Consider the following 23108-nt stretch of genomic DNA (forward strand, 5'->3'; position numbering starts at 1 on the left):
AATAAATATTTCAATGCTTATCGAGTTATATCATTCGATATCTAATAGAGTTCTTCAGTTCTACAATTCATCCTTCATAACTCACCGTAGGCCCAGACATCGCTCTTCGAGGAGAAGCGCGTGTAGTTCAACACCTCGGGCGGCGCCCATTTGATGGGGAACTTAGTGCCGCCGGAGCTTGTGTACTGATCGTCGAGAACGTAGCGCGCGAGTCCAAAGTCGGCGACCTTAACGACATTCTCGGAGCCGACCAGACAGTTACGGGCCGCCAGGTCGCGATGTATATAGTTGTGGCGCTCCAGATAGGCCATACCCTTGCTAACTTGGATGCACATGTCTAGTAAGAGGCCCATGTTGCCGATTAGGGTGTTCTCGTGCCGGCGCAAATAGTTGAGCAGCGAGCCGTGCTTCATGTATTCGGTGACAATGTAGATGGGCCGGTGCTTGGAGCAGACGCCGTATAGCTGCACCAGATTCGGATGCTGCAGTTTGGTCATAACCTTGGCCTCCTCGATGAAGTCGTCCTCGGACATGGTGCCCTCCTTCATCATCTTGACGGCCGTGTCGATGGAGCCGCGCCATTTGCCACGACGCACAACGCCGAACTGGCCAGAGCCAAGCTCCTCCATCAGCATCAGCTCCATAGGATGTATCTCCCACTTGTCGTGCGAGAGACCCGCTGTGGGCGGCACGGGTCGGTCGCAGGGTGACGACTTCAAGCGGCAGGCCAGGCCGCCAGAATTGTGACGGTGATAGTTAATCAGATCCGGTATAGTCTCGCAGCAGTGCTTCTCACTCAAATAGTACTCGCCACGCCCATTCTGCTTAATGTGGTAGTGCTTGACGTGCGACTGTGGACTGAGGAGGGGAGAGTTTATTAATGAGATTGCACGGAGCAGGGAGGGGGGGGGGGCTATTTATCCTTACACTTTGGTGTGCAGCGATAGCGTGTAGAGACCCTTAGTTGATGACTTCCGTACCACAAAACAGCCCTCCTTGTCGCCCTGCTTGAGCAGGGACTCGGCGCGCTGTCGCGACATGTCGCCCACATACCATCTGGAATGGAAAAATGAATTGATTGTTACCGTTGAGAGTTGGGATAATGCCAATAAGTTACTTACTCGTAGCGCTCCAGGCCGAGCAACGCCTTGGGCTTCACATAGTTACTCGGTATGTAGCCGACATTTCCCACCGCGTCCTTCACCTTCCACCAGTGCTCCTGCGAGTCGTCGATCACCTCGTACTCGGCATTCTGGAATTAGAGCGATAATTAGTGACGAAAGCAAGTAAGAGAATCTACGAAATAGTGACTTACCTTCTCGAGCGACAAATCGCCGCCCTCAATGGCCTTGAATGGATATAAAGCTACGACAAGCTTGACAAAGTGAGAATTGTCCTGCAAATGAACACATTTTAACATTTTACAACACTACTCATGCGAATAATAGTGGAGAGTGGAGACGTACCTTGGCTTTTGAGTTGGGCGTGCCGGGCGTTGGTATACCTCCCGGCATGGTTGCATCCAATAGAGCCCCGTTGCCGTTCAGAAGAGTCGGTGATTGCTTGAAAGTGCTCAACGAGGACTGCGAACGAGAGAGAGAGAGAGAGAGAGAGAGAGAGGGAAAGAGGGGGAGATGGAGTTAGAAGGAAGAGTCTGCGAATTTGTGCTCTTATCGCTCACCTGTGGCTGCAGTGCTGTCGGCGTCGAGCCACCGCCTCCGCCACCCCCTACGCTGCCGCCTCCGCCGGCTGAGCTGCCCGAACTGTTGTGCAGCAAACCGAATTGACTGTTGGTTGTGGAATTGTTTGGACTGATGCTGCGTGTTGAATTCTGGGCTGGAGAGCTGCCGTTGCCTGCAAGGAATGAAGAAAGAGAACAATTATCAATTGAGAGCATCAATGAAATGAAAATAGACCGGACTTTCTGGTGTGTGGAAAGTTCTTAAAAATAGTGCAATTGGAAGAGTACTCCCATTAATGGAAGAACAATAGAGATCGTAGCCAGGAATCCATGCTGAAAATTATCTTAAAACAGTAAAAACGGGTGAGCTTAGCTCTCAATTTTTCATTTGTTCAAGTGCAGGTTCCCTTTGTGCCATTTAAGCAACTAAAAACGAAAAAAGCAGTTCATCTCCTATACATGAAATTTAAATAGATATGGTGACTAGGAAGTTTCCAAAAACTAACCAATTTAACAGCGTTGGGAAACAAAGTTTCATTTTGCCTTTTAAAGCATCTCTGATTATAAACAATATCAAAGTATCCATGCTTTACGTCCCATATTCAGTTTAGAGAGCGCCAGAGAAACCTATTTTAAGCATCCCTGATAAATATGGAATATCAGATTATTAAAATATAGCATTTTGGTCGTGGGTAGTTCCCACTTCCCTAGCTTTACTCGCGTGAGCGCATCTTTATCTCCACCACCAAACGGTAGCAGAAGTTCGTTGCCTAAGTCTTTCGTTTCGGCGTCAGTCTAAGGTCAACAGACAGTCCGCCACATTTCCGATTGCGCACAAAAATTAATCACACGAGCATAACAAATGAAATCAAAGCAGATTCGGTTTCAGCTTTCAGGGCCACTCGTATGCCCCAAACACCTCCAGCCAAACAACAGAGGCAGCAGCAGACGCTCACAAATCGCGATTCTTTGGCAATGGGGCGAAGGCGTTCGCATCATTGGCCGAACCGAAGTTTAACGCTAAGTAATATTGACAATGATGCCAACGAATTGACAAGCTATTCTTACAAGATGGTTCAAGGCAGGTGTCTGGCACAGATCTGCGGATCCGGCTGGGCGTTCGCCCATCGGAAATGGCTCATTGCCTGGCATTACCGAACGAGCTCGGAGCAAGGAGAGACGACGCGCTGCCGCAAGCTTTTAATGGACTTAACGTGTTTTTAATTGCACGAATTTTAATGAGCCGCAGCAGACGTCAGACGGCAGATACTGAGACCTACAAAAGTCGTTAGTTAGTTGTCTTCACGAAGGTGGTGGATGATCGGCCGAGGGCGCTCAGTGGCAACAATCAAAGCTTGAGCCCCAAGCAAGGCAACCATAGAGGCCGATGGAGCAATTCAATGGCCCGCAATTAATAATTCTCTCAAATAGATGACATATGTCGTACACTTAATAGAAATGGATGTCGTTGCAATTTGAAACGCTGCCCTGAAGTTAGGCGGGTAAGTTGGAAAAGGAAACTTAAAAAAAAGGCGCAAGTTATATATATATTTTATATAGTACATATACTTAAGTACATATATATTAATGCATAATTGTGGGTATGAACGATCACAGAGGATATCTGTTCCTTTTCTCCCCCCTGATTAATGTAATTAGAGTTGATTCCTTACATCTGTGGAATCGAATCTAAGTATTTAAGTATTTTTATTTTCTTTTATTTGAGTCATTATTAGTCAGTCTTATTATAATGCCTAGTAGTTGTTGTTTAAAATGCATGTCTCTTGAGACACTGCAATACCTGATTAGAGTGGAAAAATACCTTCCATTTCTCACCATTTTCATTTTCATTCAACCACGACTTTGGACCAACAGCCAACAGCTGTCCGATGACGATGATTCAGTCGCTCTTTCCCATCTTCGCGCCCACAAAGAAGAGGGAAAGTTAGGGCACCGAGAGGCAAACGATGCGATAATAAGGACATCAAAATCAATCGCTGAACTCAATATTTAACCTCAATTAAGGCCGCAAAATGCCGTGTGATTTTTACGGCTCGTTTCGAGCGGGCGGCATTAACGTATGTGAGTTGGTGTTTCTGTCTGTCTGTCTCTCTGGCAGTCTGTCCATCTGTCTGTCTGTCTGTATTATGCAATATTGGCAACGTAACGAAAACTCAGCGAACGAGCCACTTGTAGATTGTAAAAACCGTTAGCCATAGCTTCGTTGAGCAACAACAATTTGAAGTGCGCGTGGGCGCCAAAATTGCCAGCTCGAGTGTGTGTTTAGTCATGGGTGTTATATTTTTTTGTACAAGTATGTCTCTCACGCTCATTTGAGAATAATAGTTCTGCTTCTCACCTTCAACAACACTACAGCGCAGCACCACCACTGCTGCCCACACTTGCCAACACTGGAGCGCCCTTTGCAAAACAACCATGCAATGATTGGCATTAGAGCCCCGTCGTTTCTATTCTTCATTCCTAGTCGCCAGCACTCAGTTGATCCTACGTAGCCTTAACAAATGTATTTGAATTGCGAATTAGACATGGGGAATTGGGGTGTTAATGATGCCAAATCTAATGCGGAAGGCTACACTTATAAGTCATTGGTCGATTCGATGCTCTGCGGTGGTTCGTTCGCCTTTGTCGAATGTAAAATTAATATTTTTTTGGTCTTTGTGTTATTACTTTCCTAATTTTGTTATAATTTGTTATAATTTCTTTCATTCATCAAAAAATATAATATTTTAGATGTTTATATTTTATAAAATCGTGCTAAATGGAATAATGTCCTGTAAACAATATATAACATTTTCAATTTTCAAACCGTGCTAAATCAAAACCGTGTAAAAAAGACCGTTTAAAAACAGAATTAGGTTTATTTGGCGACCAGTATTGAATCGGCTTCCTTACTGCGTGTGAAAATCCAATTGAAATTTAGATTTCTGATTCTCCCCAACCCGCTTTCTTAACAAAGTGTAATGCATATTTTGAATTAATGTTATTCGATCGCCTGGAATTGAACGTCAGCCCACCCATTCTTTTGTTAACTACTGGCTATCTCTTGTGAATCGACCCATAGTGCCTTTAGGGGCCAATTGACTCTTTCAGACTACGAGGTGCAACGAGCAATCAAAGCAGATCGATCGACAGTGTTCGTGTGTGAGTCTGACAAGTGGGGCTGTATATGTATGTGTGTGTGTGTGTGTGTTGGTGTTGGAAAACGAAAGTATGCCGATCAAGGCTATGTTCAACGCCCACCACACACGTTCACAGTTTTGTTAAAAGCCGGCGAGCCTGCCAGCCTGCCAACCTGCAGTAAAAGGCGAAAAAAAACTCACTCAGCCGCAGGCTCGCTCTTCGCATGTCTTTCCACCTTTCACTGCCTCTCTCCTACGCTTGCTCTCACGTCGCACACGTTGGCAAAACAACGAGAAGGAAAACTACATGTCGCTTATGATGATGATAACCAAAATAGAAAGTTTTTCCTTCACGCGCGCAATTTTTCATCGCCTTTTCCCACCACAGACAACAGCAACAACGTCGCCTTTGTGCGGTTCACCGCCTGTCTGCGAAATGCAAATGAAAACTGCCTGCAAGTTTTCCATTGTGATTTTTCACAGCCACAACAGCCGCATTAAATTTTCATATTTATGTATGTGTGCGTGTTTTTCTGTTTTTGTATGATTTAAATATGCAAACACCAGACGGAAGTCAACTTGAAGCTCAGAGCCCGCTAGTTGTTGCAACGTTCAATTTTCAAGAGGGGCGTAACCGTCTGCTTTTTGCTTGATAAACAATTAATTGCTCAATATGCAATTCATTGACAAAAATAATAGCTTTCCGTATTGATGGTTATTCTCTGGAAACCCGACTAATTGACTTTTTAATTACAATTATAATTCAATAGACCCGGAAAGAATTTCGTTTGGATTTGGAATCATTTTCAGATTTGTCGAAATTTAAATATATTCTCAAAATTGGGATGAACGAAATTTACATCGCAAATAGAAACAGACATTCTATTCTATTCACAAATTTCAGATTTTGAAACTATGCGAGTGTATTATTTTTTGAACACAAAATTGCTTGAAGCGAGTCTTTAGTAACAGTAAAGTAATAGTTTTAAAATTTTAACTGTTAACCCCTTTACGTCCTGAAATTGTAAAGAAGGAGAGAAGAGAGGACACTGGCAGGAAAACGATCCCAACCACTGAAGTAATCGGCCGCTTACAGGCTTGCGTGACATGGCTGCGTTAATTTTTAATAAGTAGCTTGACCCTTTGGTCCTTTTCAGGACTTTTGTTGTTACGAAGCATTATTTCCTGAGCTTCGAAGAAATCCCTACTTGGGACAGTTATTCTTTGAAAATGTTCGGCTCTTCTTGCTGCTCAACTGAACCTAACCTTGCCAATCATGAATGGCTTGATCCGCTTGTTTTCCATAACTTGTTCGACACTTTGGGGAAAATGTTTGGGCTATAATTTTTAATTTTGGGTTCGCGTTACCTTCGCGTGCTCATAATTGTGTGTAGATGGGTGTGCGAGATACCAACTCTTACATTAAAATGTCTGACGCTTTGTTGTTATTTTGAGTTAATTATGTAATTAGCTTGCATTGTTTACTGGCACTTTAGATTTCTATTTCGCTGTTGTTGTTGTTGTTGTTACAATTTGTTATGCAAATGAGGCACAGAACAAACAAGCATTGCAGTTGCAGTTCAATTTGCAACTCTCTGCCTCACCTTGAAGCCATATAAAAAGCAAAAGCAAACAGCAAGAAGCAAGAAACAAACATGTAATCGAACTGCAAGACTTTCAAACACGTGTTTGTTCGATGTGTTTGTTTTCATGCAAAATTTATTGCCAGTGGGCGGCAATTAAAATGCCTCAAAGAATCAAATGGCAGGTGAAACTCTAAATATTCACACATTTGTGAATGGCAGAGAGCCGCACAGTGGCGCAGATATGACTCATGTAAGTGGGGCGCCCACAGCTCCACACACACACACACACACATACAAATATACTACACTACACAGTACACTACACTACACTACACTATAATATACACACACATTCAGAAATTTGTTCAATGCCGCAAACCACTAAGGAAATACCAGACTTGACATTGTGCTCGTGTTGGTGCTGTCGTTGCGTGAACACATTCGCCGCCAAATGTATATTGACAAAGTGGCTTTTTGCCTTTTAATGTCAGCCATTCAATAATGCTTTAAAATAAAGATATAATGTTGATAGAAGCCTCTGTCGAAAGGGAAATAAAATATAATTATTTTTTTACAACTATTTTTTGAGCATACTCGTAAAATATAATTAATTTAGGTTTCTATATTTCCTCAATTTTATTAAAATAACTATAAACCACAGCTCCTGATGCTATGGGAGCTATATGCATCGAAACTCGGCTACTTGGGGATTTTTTAAAGATGATATCATAACACACGCAGCGGAACCACTTCAGAACCATTTTGCCGGCAGATACACGAGAGGTGTACCTCTGCCGATTAGTGTCTAAATTGGATAAGATGGGCTACCTACCCAGCTTCAGTGCCGATAAAAGCATCATAGTTTTGATCCGTATGTCTCCTACACGTGGCGAACGGCGCACGCGGCCAGCTAAGAAGGGCCCGCCTCTCCCCACAAAACTGTTCACGTGTTGGCCCAAGTGGTTCGTCTCTGTGGCTGATAGCTGGTGGCTGTGGCTTGGACTGACTCTGACTGGCTCTGCAAACACTGCCAATAATTGTGTCAATTCACTTTCACACGAAGCATTTATTCAATGTGTAGTTTGTTTGTTGTTTTTTCCCCCCCCTTTGCTGTCGTTGTTGTTGTTGTTTCATTGATTCGATTCGTGCTGGCAATTGAGAAAAGTTGCAGCTGCCGTTGTTGCCCGAACTGGTTTGCTAGTTGCTTCCTTTTTGTAATTTGTTCGTGCGCGTATTTGCCGTTTTGCTTCTTCTTCTTCTTTTATGTTTTTCTTGTTTCACTTTTTTGTTGTTGGCATTTTCAGGCCGCTGCTTTGACCTTTAAGCTAGGTTTACCGTTAATTGTTGCGAGCGTTTCCTGCACTTGCGCACAAAATTGATTCACTTTTTGATTTAAGCGTTGACTTTCAGATTTGTTGCACCCCAGTTGCTTCTGCTCGCGATTCGGACCGGGAGACGGACTCTGAGTCTGACTCGGTTTCGGTTTCGGATTCGCCACTTTTATTAATTACTCGCTGTTGGCTTTCTCGCTATTCACGGCAGCCGCGGCAACGGTAATGGCAGCGCGTTCGCCATTTTGGAAACGCTGGCAAACAAGAGATGAAAATTCGCAAAGAAAAATAAAACTAAACGCGTAAATACGCAGAGCACTCGAATTATAAATTATGATTTACAGCAACACAGCGCGACACTCGCAACTCTCGCCAAAGTGGTTGGGGCAGCGGTGCAGTGGCAGTGCCAGTTGCAACACTTTCAATTGATTCACAAATTTCTTTCAACATTTAATTATGTTGTGTTTATGGGTAGAGGAAAATTTCCAGGCAGCTTTTATTTTCTTATATATTATTTCTTGTTTGTGTTTTCTGTTTGAAGCGCGACGAACTGTTACAGTAAATGTTTAAAAGCCAACTGACAAAACGGAAAATAAAGTCTTGCTACTTTGCTGTGAAGCCGCGCAGTCGCAGTCGCCACCGCCAACAGCAGCAACAACAACAACAACAACAAAATTTTTCAAGCCGAAGGTGAGCGACGACTCGGGCTCGGACTCCGACTTGTCGACGGACGACGGACGACTGACGAAGCCCCCGGCAAGTGTAGAGTAAGATGAGAAGAGAGCAGCGTTTTATTGCACAGTGGCCATTTCCCAAATCAAAACATTGCTTAAGAACGATTTATTATTATTAATTAACAACAATAACCAAACTATTCGTCTAGATAGTCGCAAACAAGCTGGCAATCAATTTCATAACAAATAGCTGAAAACTAAAACTGAAATGTTCAAATTAGCCAATAATGGAGCCTAGGTTGGCCGGCCATTTCCGAAACAATTTTATTTATTTTTATAATTTATTAGTGCTTCTTTAATTTAAAGTTTTAAAATTAAATTTTTAAGCTATCTGGCCAGCGTTTAAAGTTACAAATAGTTTAAATTTGGTTGACACAGGGCAAGAATTTTGTTAATAAACTAACATGAATTTGCGTTATTTGCAGCAAAGTTAATTTTGTTGCCAAATAAACGAGTTTGAAATTGACTTTGGCAGGTTAGAGGTAATATTGGAGTGATATGAGTTATTACAAAGGTATTTTAAAATATTTAAAAATTATCTTACAAAATCTAGTTGAATCGAAAAGTTGCATAATTTGTTTTCAAATTCCAACGCGTTCTGTCCCACTGTGCGTTGAAGCAACAAGTCTGCGAATACATACATAAATGGCAAATGTTGAGAAAAACTTTAACAACCACAGCCGCGAAAACGAAAACGAACTTGGGGCAAGTGGCAACAGCAGAGCTGGGCTGAGCTGAGCAGGGCAGGGAAGAGACGAGCAGGCGGAGCTAAAACTGAAGCCACCGAAGCGCAGCTGGCAACAGATTGTAGGACATCCAGCAAAGAAGCACAAACGACAGACGAGACGAACTGACGAAAGTAATTAAAGAGTTAATAGTCAGGCGGACTATTCCATTCAAAAGGGAAATTCAACAGTCAGAGCAAGGTAGAGCAAACGATTTATATATGTATTATATGGTAAACATTCATTTAGATTTGGAGAGCGTTATTATTTAAGAAGAACTCATTTGTTCCAATTTAAAAAACACAAAAACATAAGACTACTTGTATTTCAAAGGCTACGGCTGCCAAGCAAAGTTGCAATCAAATGCTGCCACAATAATTGCAAACAATTACATCAAGACTTAAACGCTTGTTTATTAGCCTTCTCTTGTTTTCGTTGTTGTTGTTTTTGTTGCCATTGCTGTTGTCTTCGGCGCTCGCTACATTAATGGCCAAGCTGCCAACTTAAGGCCCAAAGGAAAAACTCCAAGACCAAGCGCAACAAAACATCAAGGGAGACAGACAGCGAGACGAAAAAAAAACACTTGTACAATACACAAAAGAAAATTGAGCGTGAAGCAAAGAGGTTGAGGTTGAGAAGGAGGAGGAGGGAGAGGGGAAAGAAACGCGGTTGAGAAAAAAGTAGTTGGCTTTTTATAAATTCGACCAAGTTGTTGCAGCTTTTGTTGTTAGTTGTTTGCGTTTGCTGCTGTTTTTGTTGTTTTCGATGACGAAAGCGACAACCATGCACTGTGCATGGAATTGCGGACAGACAAATAGATAGAAAGAGAGAATTGCAGAGAAACAGACTAACAAAAAGAGGCGAGTTGTTTTGGCTAGCAACACAAAAATAAAGTGTATGTTGCAGCAGCGTGTTGCTTAACATGTTCAAAGTATTTAAGAGGTCTGCAGTCAAATGAAAGAAAATAGCTAGTAAAATTATATATGTAGAGAATATAAACAGCTAGATTGAGTTGAGAAATCCATAAGGCAGAAAGAAATGAATGAGGAGAGACGAGTTGTGATAGCAACAAAAATGAAGTGTATATGTTGCAGCAGAATGTAGCTAAACATTGTTGAAGCGCTTTTTATGTACGGAAGCATAAACGAATGGCTGATAAATCAAATATGAAACGCAAGTGTAAACGCGGTAAATACTAGTAATTAAAAGTAAGAAAATTATTCAAGCTACGAGCATTATTGTCATAAAAACAGAGCTTTTCCAAATCCAACCCTTTAAGTTGAAGATAAAACAAACAGTAAAGAAGTGACATCATAACATGTGCGCTAAACAAAACAATGGGTTGATTTCTTCGCTAATGATCGTGGAAACTTTTTGCGCTTTGCAAGCGGTTTAAAAACAGGTTTCAAGTCTCCACTCTTAGCAAGTACTCGAACCGCGTGCACTCAACTGAGTGATGGCCGAGCAGTGTTTGCGTTTAAAAATTTTTAAGCTTTTTCGTTGTTTAGAAATATCACTAAAAGAAAGCATTCATAGATAATCCCAATTGACAATTATACATATATAAAGACTATATACTTTAACCATTGTTTGTGCTGTAGACACATAAAACCCGCCTATTAGATACAGCGTAAGGGAATATCATCGAATTTCGTCTCGAAATTGGCTAGCTAGGATAAAGGAAGATAGGCTATTTACCTGGGGATTGGATTGGAAGTGTAGGCTAGAGGATAAGCATTCTTGTAAGATGGAATAGCTAGAAATGGAACGGGATCGATGGACCTGGTATTTTACGATTTGCAAGCACCGAAAAGGAGATCAAGATTAAATCAAATAACTGCGCTTAAGAAACTAAAAAGATGTAGAGATGACTTATTATAGCTTCCAAAATGTCCTCAAATAAGTTCGAAGTCCGTTGGATGATCCCTTCAAGCTGGGAGCCATTTGATAGTATTTCTATTATCGTCATGTAGGAGTTCTTGATGTGTAATCGTATGCAAGTGTTATTTGTTAAATGCGATAGTCCGTTTGAATAGGGATTTCCTATCAATTTGCTCGATTTAATCAAATTTTCTCTACACTGAAACTGATAATTTGGCATATGATGCTGGCTTGGCCACAACTGTGAAGAATTGTTTGGCACTATTCAGCCAGACTTGCTAAATAGTCTTAGTCTTAAGAGTCTTAAGAGTTGGCAATGGCCCCAAAATAGAATTAAGGTTAAATGACAATATCCGAAGTTCGTAATGCGTGTGAAAAATTATGGGCTAATTGTACTGTCTCGGCTGTCTGTTCGAGCCAAGAGGAGGAAAAACGACAAACAAATTATAGAAAAATGCAACAAAACCAACAACAACACTCGCACAGTACTTCGCATTCAGACTGTCAAACAGGAAACGACAAAAACAAAAAAAAAAAAAAACTATTTGACACACACACACACACACACACACACACACACACACACATGCATACATACAGATGTATGTGTGAAAACATAAAAAATTGTCGTCGTTGCGTTTTTATGCAAATGTGGGTTAATAACTTTTGACGAATGCGCGCCGCATGCCAAGAAGGTGCAAACGCAAACAGCAGCAACAACAACAACAAGTAGCAACAACAACAACAAATGACAACAAGTCAACAACATTAACCGGCAGCAACAAACGTCGACATTTATGCGTAACATAAAACACCTAAAAGCAAACACAATTCGCAACTCAGTCTTTCAATGAAGCGTTTGTTTTAATAAAAACGCCGACGACGGGGAAATAGCCTGGAGCTTGGTTTTAGTTTATTTGCAATTTTTCTGTAACTTTTAGTTGCAAATTTATTTAATGAATAGATTGCGCCTTAAATTGTTGTGATTAGCTTTGAATTAATGCAACAATTTCAAATTTACATAAACAGTTGCGCGAGCAACAGATTGGAAACATCTTCTTCCTTTCAAATACATTTACATTACATTTATTTTTAATTGTTGGAATATTTTTAATATTTAATTTTGTTCGAATGGCGTATGAAAATATTGCCGCATTGACTGCTGGATAGCTTTAACATTAGCAGACTGCTTTTTATAGCAACAGTAAAGCAGGTACGTGGCTATATTGGTTCGTAGAGTCTTACGGTTAAGGACGAAGGACTGAAACAGTAAGCAGACGTATTCCACATAACATGTCTTATTTTAGTGGGTTTGTTTTCAAACCCCTGGGCATCAACTAAGCAGCCCTGTAAATCTGTATCTTCAATCGTGGTGAAGAATAACTTTAAAATTACTAACCTAAAAGCATCCACAAATGCGCCAAGTTGTAAACAAACATCGATGCTGCAGAATATAAGGAAGACTCCATCGTATAGAAAGCATCAGCAGTGGTTGCTGCAGAAAAGTCTATTTTAAACCATTGAAGGAACAATCATGATGAGAACAGACCTCAATTATAATAATAATAATTGGGACATGAATTCATAATTTCGTCGAATTATTGTCCACAATTTCCATAGTTTACGAGCAAGTTTTCATTTAACATGCAGCTCTTATGTGGCATTGTTAGATCTTCAGAGCAGCCTTCAGCCGCCTCTTCTTCTGCAGCATCTTAGGCTGCATGATTGGCGCGATATTTGAGCCCTTCGATGACACTTGGCCTGCAATATTTCGCCCACACGGCGGACTGTCAAATTAACACGACACTAAACAAAGCCAACACACAAAAAGGCCAAAACAGAAATCGGAAAACAGACGAGCAGCCACATTTGCATATGCATGAGGATGGCAGAGTAGAGCTGAGCCGAGCTGAGCAGAGCAGCGACACGAAAGAGGCGGGCGGCGGCATTTGCCAAAGACAGAAAACATACATATTTGTAAATATGTATGTATGTATGTATGTTGCTGGTGGTTTTTATTGGCCCGCAGCGCGTGAGTGAATGGCGTGGATTTTTATGCATTCATAATGAAACAATTTATAAAATAAAACAAAAACAAAATGAGCGGCCTGGGGAATGGCAGATGAAATGATGTATGTATATACATATGTACTTGTATATACTACGAGTATGTATGTATCTGTTATGCATGCATATTTATATACATAAGTAGCTATACGAAAATGTGTATAAACAAAGTTGACAAACGACTTTTGATGGTTTGACCTTCACGTAGTTATTGTTATTGTGGCTGTCGATCGTCTTTGTGCAATAAATTTCCCATTTTCATGTTGTCAATAATTGTTGAACTCGTTTTTGCGCGACAATAACAGCAACAACAACAACAATAACGATAAGCCCAACAGTAGTAGCTGCAGAGAAGAAGCCAATGGCTATGTCGCTTTTTATGCAAATTTTTGCGACTTACAGAGAGAAGAAGAAGACGTCCGAACCGGATATTTTTATAATTTTGTATTTCTTTCGCAGCAAACCCCAACCCAGGCACGTACCGCTCGTGAAGAGACCCCAGAGACAACGTGCTAATGGGGAGACAGACGCCAGTGCAGACGCGGACCTCGAAAATGGCGCGACTCCGGCGCTTCTGATACAAATATCAATCATATTTATGAATTCGATTGCCAGTTTTCTTGGTAAGTCATTTCTTGAGCGCCAGAGCGCCCCATGGCACGTGCTTCCGTACAAGCTTCTCCCCTAGCTACCGTCCGCTCAGCTCTGAGAAAACCTAGAGCAGCAAATTCTAGAGGGATTACCGATTAGTAGTTTGCGCATTTGGTTTACTTATTTAAATGAAAATTTTGAAAATCTAACATTAAATATAATAAAAACAATCTTATAGGGGTTCCTTGGACTCACTTCCATACTTAAAGTGAGTTTTCAATTGAATTTCAAAAACAAGTCGCACTTTTTTGATAGTTTAGCAAAAGAAAAGAGCACATGGATTTAATTCTTAACTCATTATAGAACAAAATATTGTATTATGGATATTGAATGCATTAAATAAGCATGCATAAATGATATACTTTTTACTTAAAAGCAGCTGACAACTGCTGGCATCGTACAGGATTCTTTTTTAGTGTATATATATGGGGGAAGTCCCCTTAGTTCGGCATGCCTGCTGAACCAATTCGATTGGAAACGAAGTGTGTTGGAATTCGTTTGACATTACGGTTACAAGGTTAAGAGTTTTGGAATCCCAACCTGCGTCATCAGCGCTTAAGGCGGATTATTTTATTCGTTTATGCCTCACTGATCCGTTCGATTGACGTCAGTTAAAACACAAACGCAATAAGACATATATTTTTTGATAGGTTTAGCAGTTTTTAAAAGAAATTAACATTTTTCATACTAAATCAATTAAGTTTAACCTCTAGAATCGAAGATCTATTCAATATATTAATCTTTTCACTCGAACTCAGATTACTTCTTGGCTTTGATGGGAAACTACTTTTGAATAAACATGAATTAGTTGATGGGTGGGAAAAATGCGCGACGGTATTCCAACGAATATATAGGTATGTGCAAGTATGTATTTGTATGTTTCTATGAAATTCTTAAACATTCAGTGCTAAGTTGACCTCAAAAAGAGCGCAAATAATGGCACCTCCTTAGATGTTTTGCTTGGTTTCTCATAATTGCAGTTTCAGACCCACTCGAGTCGATCAACAGCTGACCGACTAAGTGATTGACAGATTGACTGACTGCCTGACTGAATGACTGATTGACTGACCGACTGAGTGGTTAACAAGCTTCTTTGGCCACGTCAAGTGAGCGCTTGGCTCAAATTGCAAGCACATTTTTGTGGTCATTGTTAAATGGTTGGACCGCCAGCAAGTCGCGCAGCACTTAAGCCCACAAATGGGCACACAGCAATAACCGCAACAGCAACAACAATCTATTAATTGTCACCTTTGCATTATGCATGTCATTCAAACCAAACAAAAAAGGGAACGCTGACTGTTGCCAGATGAGAAAAGGAAATGGCACACGTGCCATTCGGGCCTGGCCACACGCCATTTGGCCCAAAGCTGGACTTGCAACTTGCAAGCAACAATTAACGCAACATGTTGCCAAAAGAAACTAAAGAAAACGGACAACATGTTCCTAAGCGCAATGTGCAGGCTCTTCGAGAGCTTCGCTCGAACGTATTTTAGTTTAATCGCTTCTTCTTTTAAACAAAACAGTTTATTCTCTTTTCCACATACTCTTGTTCTATTCGTAACACATTATCTTCACTTTCTTTCTTTTAAGAATTACTCGTGTCGAGTCCGCTTTAAATGTGTTATTAGTGCTTCGAGTGGCATCATCAATCACAGAATTCCCGATTGGTTTCTTGTGGCTCTTTCAGTTTCGATCGATTGGCGCTTTTCTTTGCCAGCCACTCGATTCGATCCACTCGATCCATCCACTAATTTATTTCAATTATGCAATTGTAGCGACATTCTGCGCCTCTCAGCGTTTATCGTGCGGTTGGCATCAGGCAGAGAGTCAGGCAGAGAGTCAGGCAGTCAGGCAGGCAGACGGGCACGCTGTCTACCAGCCAGCCAGTCAGTCAGTCAGCTGCCTGCTCTTGCCTGTCATATGGTGGCTGAAGAGGATTGGATTGTCTAACAACTGCTGCGAGTTGCGAGTTGGGTTTGTGTCTTCCATATAATCATCATAATTGGCGCTCACGTGTTCGCAGACGGCGTTCTAAGCCGACTGTTTCGCAGCTTGTAATTGCACCACAGACTGTCGCTAAACGCCTGGCACGGCCACAGCCTAAGCTGTAATCTGCATCTACTTGCCGACAACAACAACAACAGCAACAACAAAAACATTAACGACTGCGATGTCACGGCATGCAAGTGTATATATTTTTATCTTTCTGTTTCTGTTTTGTTTTAAATGTCAAGAGGGCTGAGCAAAAGCCTACGATACTGCACTTATCGCTCGACACACAGTGGTCTTCCATCAAGAAAAAAGTGAACAAATATATGCTAAGAGCTACAGTTTGTCTGTTTGTCGGTCCGTCTGTTTGTCTGTATGAACGCCTGAATTTCAGAAATGGTTCAGCACCCAACGTATTTTGTTATTCCAAACTTATTCTAACCATAAGCACAATTTCTTTTAACAGTATGAGTAATTTTTAAGCCATTCTTCTGCCCCTTTCACTGAATTCAAACAATACTGTTTAGAATTCAGAATATCTATATAAATAAAAATGTAACTTACTCAAAGACTGGCTATATGGCTCTAGCCAGAAAGAGTATTTCACTTCTAAAGAAGTCTTGATTATCTCTCACAGTAACTATCATGTCTTCTTTATTATTTAAACCTTTAATATCAGTGCAATGACAACTATTTTATATAGGGTCTGATCTGGTCAGCTCTATATATTATCTTCATGGCTTGACAGCTTTAAAAGAGTAGACTGACAGTTGAATATGCTTCTCGTTTATTAGTGAAAAGTGTAGCAAAGTTTTGATAAAGTATTTTATATGAAACTGCCGGGAATTGCCTTTTAGATTATGTTCATCTTTTAACTGAGAAACTAAACGGTTTTTCCCTAAGATTTCTCTTGTTTATTAACCACAGCTAATGCCCACACTTTCGACTCTTAACGAAGCCATCAACACAAAACTGAACGTCATGGCTTAAGATGGTTGCCTTCTTGTTGTTTCATAATCCACTCAACCATTAAGTCAATAGAACTTTTTCGTGAGAATTAGCTGTAGAGAGCTGCTAGATATGTGCAACTCTTCGCCGCTAACCGACATTGGTGACTTAATCGATGTTTTGGTCTTAAAGATCTGCCAGAATGCTCAGTATTGTTGCAGCTTTTTAGATCAGATTTTGGACGAAAAGGCGATATTCTGCAGTTAAATTAACATAAAGGATGCTTTTGATGCTTCAGGTTTAACGTTCTTTTAACAATTGTTAAAATACAATTCATTAAAAGTGAAGTATTCTTTCTTTAGTGCTTAAAGACATAATAACTATGCAGATTCATGAGATTGGCACAGATATAATGGCTATATGGCTAGAGAAAGAGTATTTCACTTCTAAAGAAGTCCAGATTATCTCTCACAGTAATTATTATATCTTCATGATTGAAACCTACAGTATTAATTAGGGAGGTAGTAAAGGTTAAGTTTTAGAACTCTCATTAAAGTTATTTTGTATTATTTCGTTCGTGCCATCTATTTGATTTGGACTTATAGAGCTAACCATTTGAAGAACACATAATATACAAGTATAGCCATCATCTGTGGAATGTCAAGTCGTATTTACCTTCTTTGGCCTTCGAGCTGGTCAGGCTGTGTCCAATGTGGTTCCAGAAGTTCAGGCGACAGCCGAACACTTTCATTTCCCTGACGCGCTCCTTCATGTTGCCCAGTACGCTCGTTTCGGCGAGACTCACGCAGGGAATCATTTGAAACCTCGACTCACGGTCACAACCACAACAGTAGCAACAATAACAATTGTTGAAAAATATAGCACTTGTACAACAACAACAACAACAAAAAGACACACGCGCACGATTTTCTCAACGATTTAGTTTATTTGTTGCCTTTTTGTAATCAAATTAAATCAATAGGGCTGAGGGAAATAAAAAGTAGAAACCAATTAAAGATTTAAGATAAGTTCGCCAGTAAAACAAACTTGAGCGATTTTAAGCCATTTGAGCCATTTGTTGCAATAATTATAGCTACTGAGTGCAGTTGATTGCTCAGTTTTAACGATCACTGGTGATTGCCAGATTTCGGCAAAGCCAGTTTTAATATTATTGTAGAACTCAAAAAAACTCTCCCACAAACCATGATATAGAAGCTACTTTCGCAAAATTTTCAATTATCAATGCTCTCAATATCTGTCTCTAAATATTGAAAAAATGGAATGTTTATCTAAAGCACAGAATAGTTGTAGTTAGTTCTTAACAAATAAATATGAATATTGTTCCAGAAACTATTGCATATAGATTTTTATCAAGAAACTCACAATGTCTTTTCTCATGGCCAGGATATTTCTGAATACAAAGGCTTTTCTTGTTTAATATACTCGTATGTATATAAATGTGAATAATGACTGTGGAATTTATAAAATATTTTCTGGAAACCAGTAAATTCTTTTGCTAATGTAAAGAATATTTCATTTCAGGGGTAAATATTTAGAAATATATGTAGATTGCTTTTCTTTGAGCAAACAATTTGTTGATTATTGAATGTCAGAGTTTACTTTCTGAAATAAGCACTAGCTTCGGGGGTTATTGCTTTGTGGTTGATTTCTTTAAACAAGATAGCAATTTGAATCATTAATACATATAATAATGTGCACACATCTGTGTTCATTAACAATCGGTTAATGAGCCGCCGCCATGCTCTCAAGTACACCATTTGGCTAATACGGAAGCTTTCGGGCGATTTCCCATTGACTCCACTTTGTTATTATCGTTTTTTCTACGCTTTAATGGCCAATAGCCGACGTTCATGGGCCAGAATGGCCAAAAAACAAAACATTGCGCGTACACATTTCAACAATCAGTCAAAATAGCAGTTGAATCCGAATTACGGACATTTGTCCGTGGGTTCCTATGCTCGGATCGGTGCTTAGCATTCGAATTAAATAGCAAAGCCGAGGGAGGTCATAAATCAGGAGGAACTGCAACAAATGCCAATTGCCGATTTGATTTATATATCACCACATTATAGCATACACATATGAACAATTTATATATGAATGCATAACATTTTCGCGTCAATCAGACGCATTTTTGCGACGTGCTGCGAAATTTTTGCTTTACACGGCACGTTCAAAAATACAAACTTGGTGGCACTTGGTGCGGCAGACATTTTTTGTTTTGCCATAATTGTACATTTTATTCAGCGTGCATGCAAATCTATTTATGTGGGTTTCAAATCCAGCATAACTGCACTACAAGCTTGACTAGCCTTTGTGCTTTATTGTGCGAAACAGATGTCTGTGTGTGTTGGAGTGAGAAAAATATATTACGAGTATAAAGACAGTTAAAGAGACAGTCTTCAATGCAACAAGCGTAAGGCAGAGATGAAGTGCAGAATTTGTCAACACTTCAAAGTAACGGCTAATTGTGGAGCATTTCACAATACTATTATGCTCTTTTCTGTTAAATCAACAGCTGTTTATGTCAATGATAGCAGCCCTTACTGCTCATTGGTAGAGAGTGGCAAGGCTTACACTTTCATCTTGTTGTGAGATCCTGACGAAGAGAATGACATATCATATCATATCATGGGATCATAGTTCGATAGTGTGTGCCAAAATAAATAAGGCCCTAGTCATATATGGCCAGAAAACACAGAAATGTAGGTCGTAATTCAATTTAAATTTTAAGAATACTCGCATGTATGTTGCTGTTTCTTTTATTGGCCCACTTCGAGAATATACATTTCCTGCTTTTGTGCCAACATAAGCCAAATATATGAATGGAGAACGAAAGTGTTTGAAAGTGTCTGAAGTCGTAGAAAACAAAAGCGAAACAAAATTGGGTTATTGTTGAAATTGCACGGCAATAACAATAATAATGCTGACTGCTGAAGGTGTATTCCAGATTTTTAATTTCTGCTGAGCAGCAGTCATTTAATTAAGTTACATTATAAACAAAAGCACGAGTTTCATTTTGTGAGCAACACGAATTGATGGCCTAAACATTGTAAGTTGCAGTATTTCATTGATAGCAGAGATTCGAAGGGAGCGGAAATTAACCAACAAATAGTGTTAAGAAATTCCCATGCCACACACTTTTTAAATTTAATTAATACGCGATTTATTAGTTTATAGAAGCTATGCCTTTGCTTCCTATTTTTCATTAAACTCATTTATAGATATGGGTAGTGGAATCTAACATTATTAATTAATATACCATGTTATTTAAATTTTGAATTGGAAAAAATACACATTTTAAATCCCAAAACATACTCAGAGTTTAAGAAACTTGTTGAAAAGTGAATGACCAAGCAAACGCAGACATTGAAGACGAGACAAACCCAAAAGCTGTGTGTGAACCTTGAAAACAATAACTGGCGCTACCAGTAGAAAACGTTCGTAGCTGAATCAAAACCCAAACACAACTCATAAGCGTAACTCTTTCATGTTATTGCCAGTGTCGGCCCTAGCGGGGGTACATCAGAAATCAATCAAGCGAGCCCCAGCCAGTCTGATGAACTTTCAAAACTAAAAAGCAGTTCAAAAACCTTAACTCTATTAAAGTGATGGTTAACATGAAACGCAACATCAGATATCAGATAGACACACATTTTCTGACAACTCTAACTATTCTGTAATATGCATATTGAGGGGCAGACGAATATCTAAATAATTGTTGAACTAAACGTACACTATATAGTTATAAATTCAATTTTGCTTGACCTACAAAGAAAAGAAGAAATGGAAAAGGCATCACAAAACAAACGCTGGACTTGTTGCGGACGCTTTTAACTTTTACTTTGTGCCCAACAATGATATGTTAAGTGAAGCGCAAACATGCAAATAAATAGTGGCTTGTTTTGGCCAATAGCGATGTTCGATTTAACCTGCATGACCTTGCCGGCTAAACCGCCCCTCGGGCAAAAGGAAAGCACGCCTCACTTTCAACGCGCGCTTTAATGCAAATGACCACGCCTTTCCCCGGGCCGAGTGAAAGAAACCGTTTTGACCTGATTTGGCAGTCTCGGCCAAACAAAAAACAAGTTAACGTTAACAACAAAAGCGTGCGAGCTAATCCGTAAAGTCAAAAATAATTTAAAGCGGCCAAGAGACACACACACAGAAATAAACAAAACCGCGCCCGTAAGTGACTTTCATCGCATCTGTGGCCGGAGTGTTGAGGGCGCAGAGAAGTGGGTGTGCGAAGCAATCGCAATCATATAGCTGCCATTTCTGGGTGTGTGTGTGTGTGTATTTGTGCTAAATAAAATGGCACGTAGCTGACCTTGACCCGGGACGCGGGCAATAAACAAAAATGCAATTTATAAGCAGCAGACAACAACAACAACGACAACCGCCAAACAAATGCAATTTAATTGACTGAGCCAATTTCTGCTGCTGCTTCTTCTTCTGCTTCTCCCTCATCTTTGGCCAAATTGCAAGCGGTAGGCAGGCAGGCAAGCAGGCGGGCAGGCGGGCGGGCAGGTAGGCAGACAGGCAACAAAATTGCTATACCGGCCTAACGGTACAATTGGTGTTGGTGCGCTTTCGCAACACGAAGCAAAAGTTTAGCAACAAATGTTGCTGGGCTGTGCAAAATACCAGTTTTCAGCGAGCCGAGAAAAGGGATGCAGGGGAGGAGGCGGAAAGGGGGAGAGGTGAAGTGAGAAACAAAAACTCGTTTAACATTTGCGTTTTTCGTTTCGTTTCATTTCAATTTATTTTGCGCGAATGGGCGGGCAGCCAACCTTCGCCGCTAATGCAGAAAACCTTTTTTCTTTATATTTTTTTGGATTTTATTGCCGAACGGGTCATAAATTTGCGAATGCTTAAGCCAGCGTTACAGGTCCAAACTACCGTTATGCTGAAGGATCTAAATTAGTGGCCGACGGCAAGCAGTTTAGCCTGTTTGCCACACGATAGACAAACAGCAACACAAAACCAAGTGAAAAGTGGTCACATGACTCTCTTTTCCTTAAGCACTGCACTTCCTAACATTAGTACACACAGACAGATAAAGATTGAGAGAGAGGGAGAGGGAGAAAAAGAGCACTTTGTCTGCTCATTTGTAGAATGGATCGTTTATGGTCACTCAAAAGATGCCAATCGCATTTATCAAGAAGCCCAGCCACTTCTAAATATGCCACTTCACCTTTCCACACAAACACACACACACACTCACAGACGCACTTTTCCATTTTCCCATTTTTCTCGCTTATGCAACGACAGAGTCCGCGTCCTCGGTCCGGTACGGGCCCTATCAAAATATTTGTAAGTGGCATTTATGGCCAGTTAGTAACATTTGGTAAACAACAAATTTAATACCCGACCATGTGCGTCGGCGCATTTTATAATGTTTTCTTATTTCATTTTATGCGTTTTCGTTTTTCATTTTTGCCTTTTTAACGACAATTTCAAGTTACACTTAACGGCGGCTTTTATGGGCTTCCCTCGAAAAGCTGTCAGTTAAATATTTATAAGAAAATTTCCACAAAACTTGCTCTTGACGCTCTTTTATTGAATTCTATTGAAATCTGGAAACGATGATTAGCTGTCTGAATGGAAAAATTATATCCCAAATTAAATTTCATATAAAATTAGTTTGTTGAGCATAGCTTATAAAAGCTAATTCTTATGACTACACAAAAGAACTTTAGTAAGCCAACGATTGTGATCTTTAGTTAAATTAACAGTTATGATATTAAAACAGATAGAAGTTCATAGAAGAAATAAATTTCATTTAAAAAGTTTCTAGAATTAGCTGGCTGGGATGAAAATAAATTAAATTTAAGTTAAACTATCAGTTCTTCAAATACAACTTCTACTTCTTCGGAAATAAACTTAAGCTCAATAAAGTTGTTCATTCATGAATGAATGGAATGGAAATTTTGAAAATTTATTTTCTATTAGAATAAATTTATAAAATATGAAACATTCACTTAAAAAATTTTGACGATTATCTGGCTGGGTAGAAAAACGAAGTGTTAAATTAGACTACCAGTTATAATATGAAAACATTGACTGCTTCTTAAAGAATATTTAATATCTAATAGGTTTTAAAAAAACGATAAAAATTTAGCCTATGTTAATAAACAATTTGAATTGCGAGAGGAGAGTCCTTCATATCACTGGATACGAAAATTAATTCTAGGTAATCTTTGCTTTTGTAAATCTTTGCTTTGTTAAATCTACTAAGCTACTGCAACAAATTTAATCGAAATGAGGGAACATGGGAACACAGTTGTAGCCACGCCCTCAACAACATAAGTAGGGAGTTTTAACACACCTGCATTTGTGTGTGTAAGTTAA

The 23108-nt window shown here is 39.9% G+C and overlaps 1 protein-coding gene across 3 annotated transcripts in view; it reads right to left on the minus strand.

Moving 5' to 3' along the window:
* The window catches only part of LOC115631989 (tyrosine-protein kinase Btk29A), a 53769-nt gene that overhangs the window by 1402 nt on the left and 29259 nt on the right, over positions 1-23108 (minus strand). The window contains exons 2-8 of one of the 3 annotated variants that reach the window (XM_030528917.1): positions 17409-17717; positions 1682-1854; positions 1467-1583; positions 1316-1396; positions 1122-1252; positions 928-1056; positions 86-858 (exon numbers count right to left, since the gene is read on the minus strand). In XM_030528917.1, coding sequence (XP_030384777.1) covers positions 86-858; positions 928-1056; positions 1122-1252; positions 1316-1396; positions 1467-1583; positions 1682-1854; positions 17409-17550 — 1546 coding nt within the window. In that variant the 5' untranslated portion in view covers positions 17551-17717. Of the gene's footprint in view, positions 1-85; positions 859-927; positions 1057-1121; positions 1253-1315; positions 1397-1466; positions 1584-1681; positions 1855-7239; positions 7426-17408; positions 17718-23108 lie in introns of those variants that run through there. The other 2 variants (XM_030528918.1, XM_030528916.1) reach the window with 2 other exon arrangements.

The sequence above is a fragment of the Scaptodrosophila lebanonensis genome, unplaced genomic scaffold, assembly GCF_003285725.1.
Source record: "Scaptodrosophila lebanonensis strain 11010-0011.00,11010-0021.00 unplaced genomic scaffold, SlebRS2 tig00001412-arrow-pilon, whole genome shotgun sequence".
In the NCBI taxonomy this organism is placed as follows: Eukaryota; Metazoa; Arthropoda; class Insecta; order Diptera; family Drosophilidae; genus Scaptodrosophila; species Scaptodrosophila lebanonensis.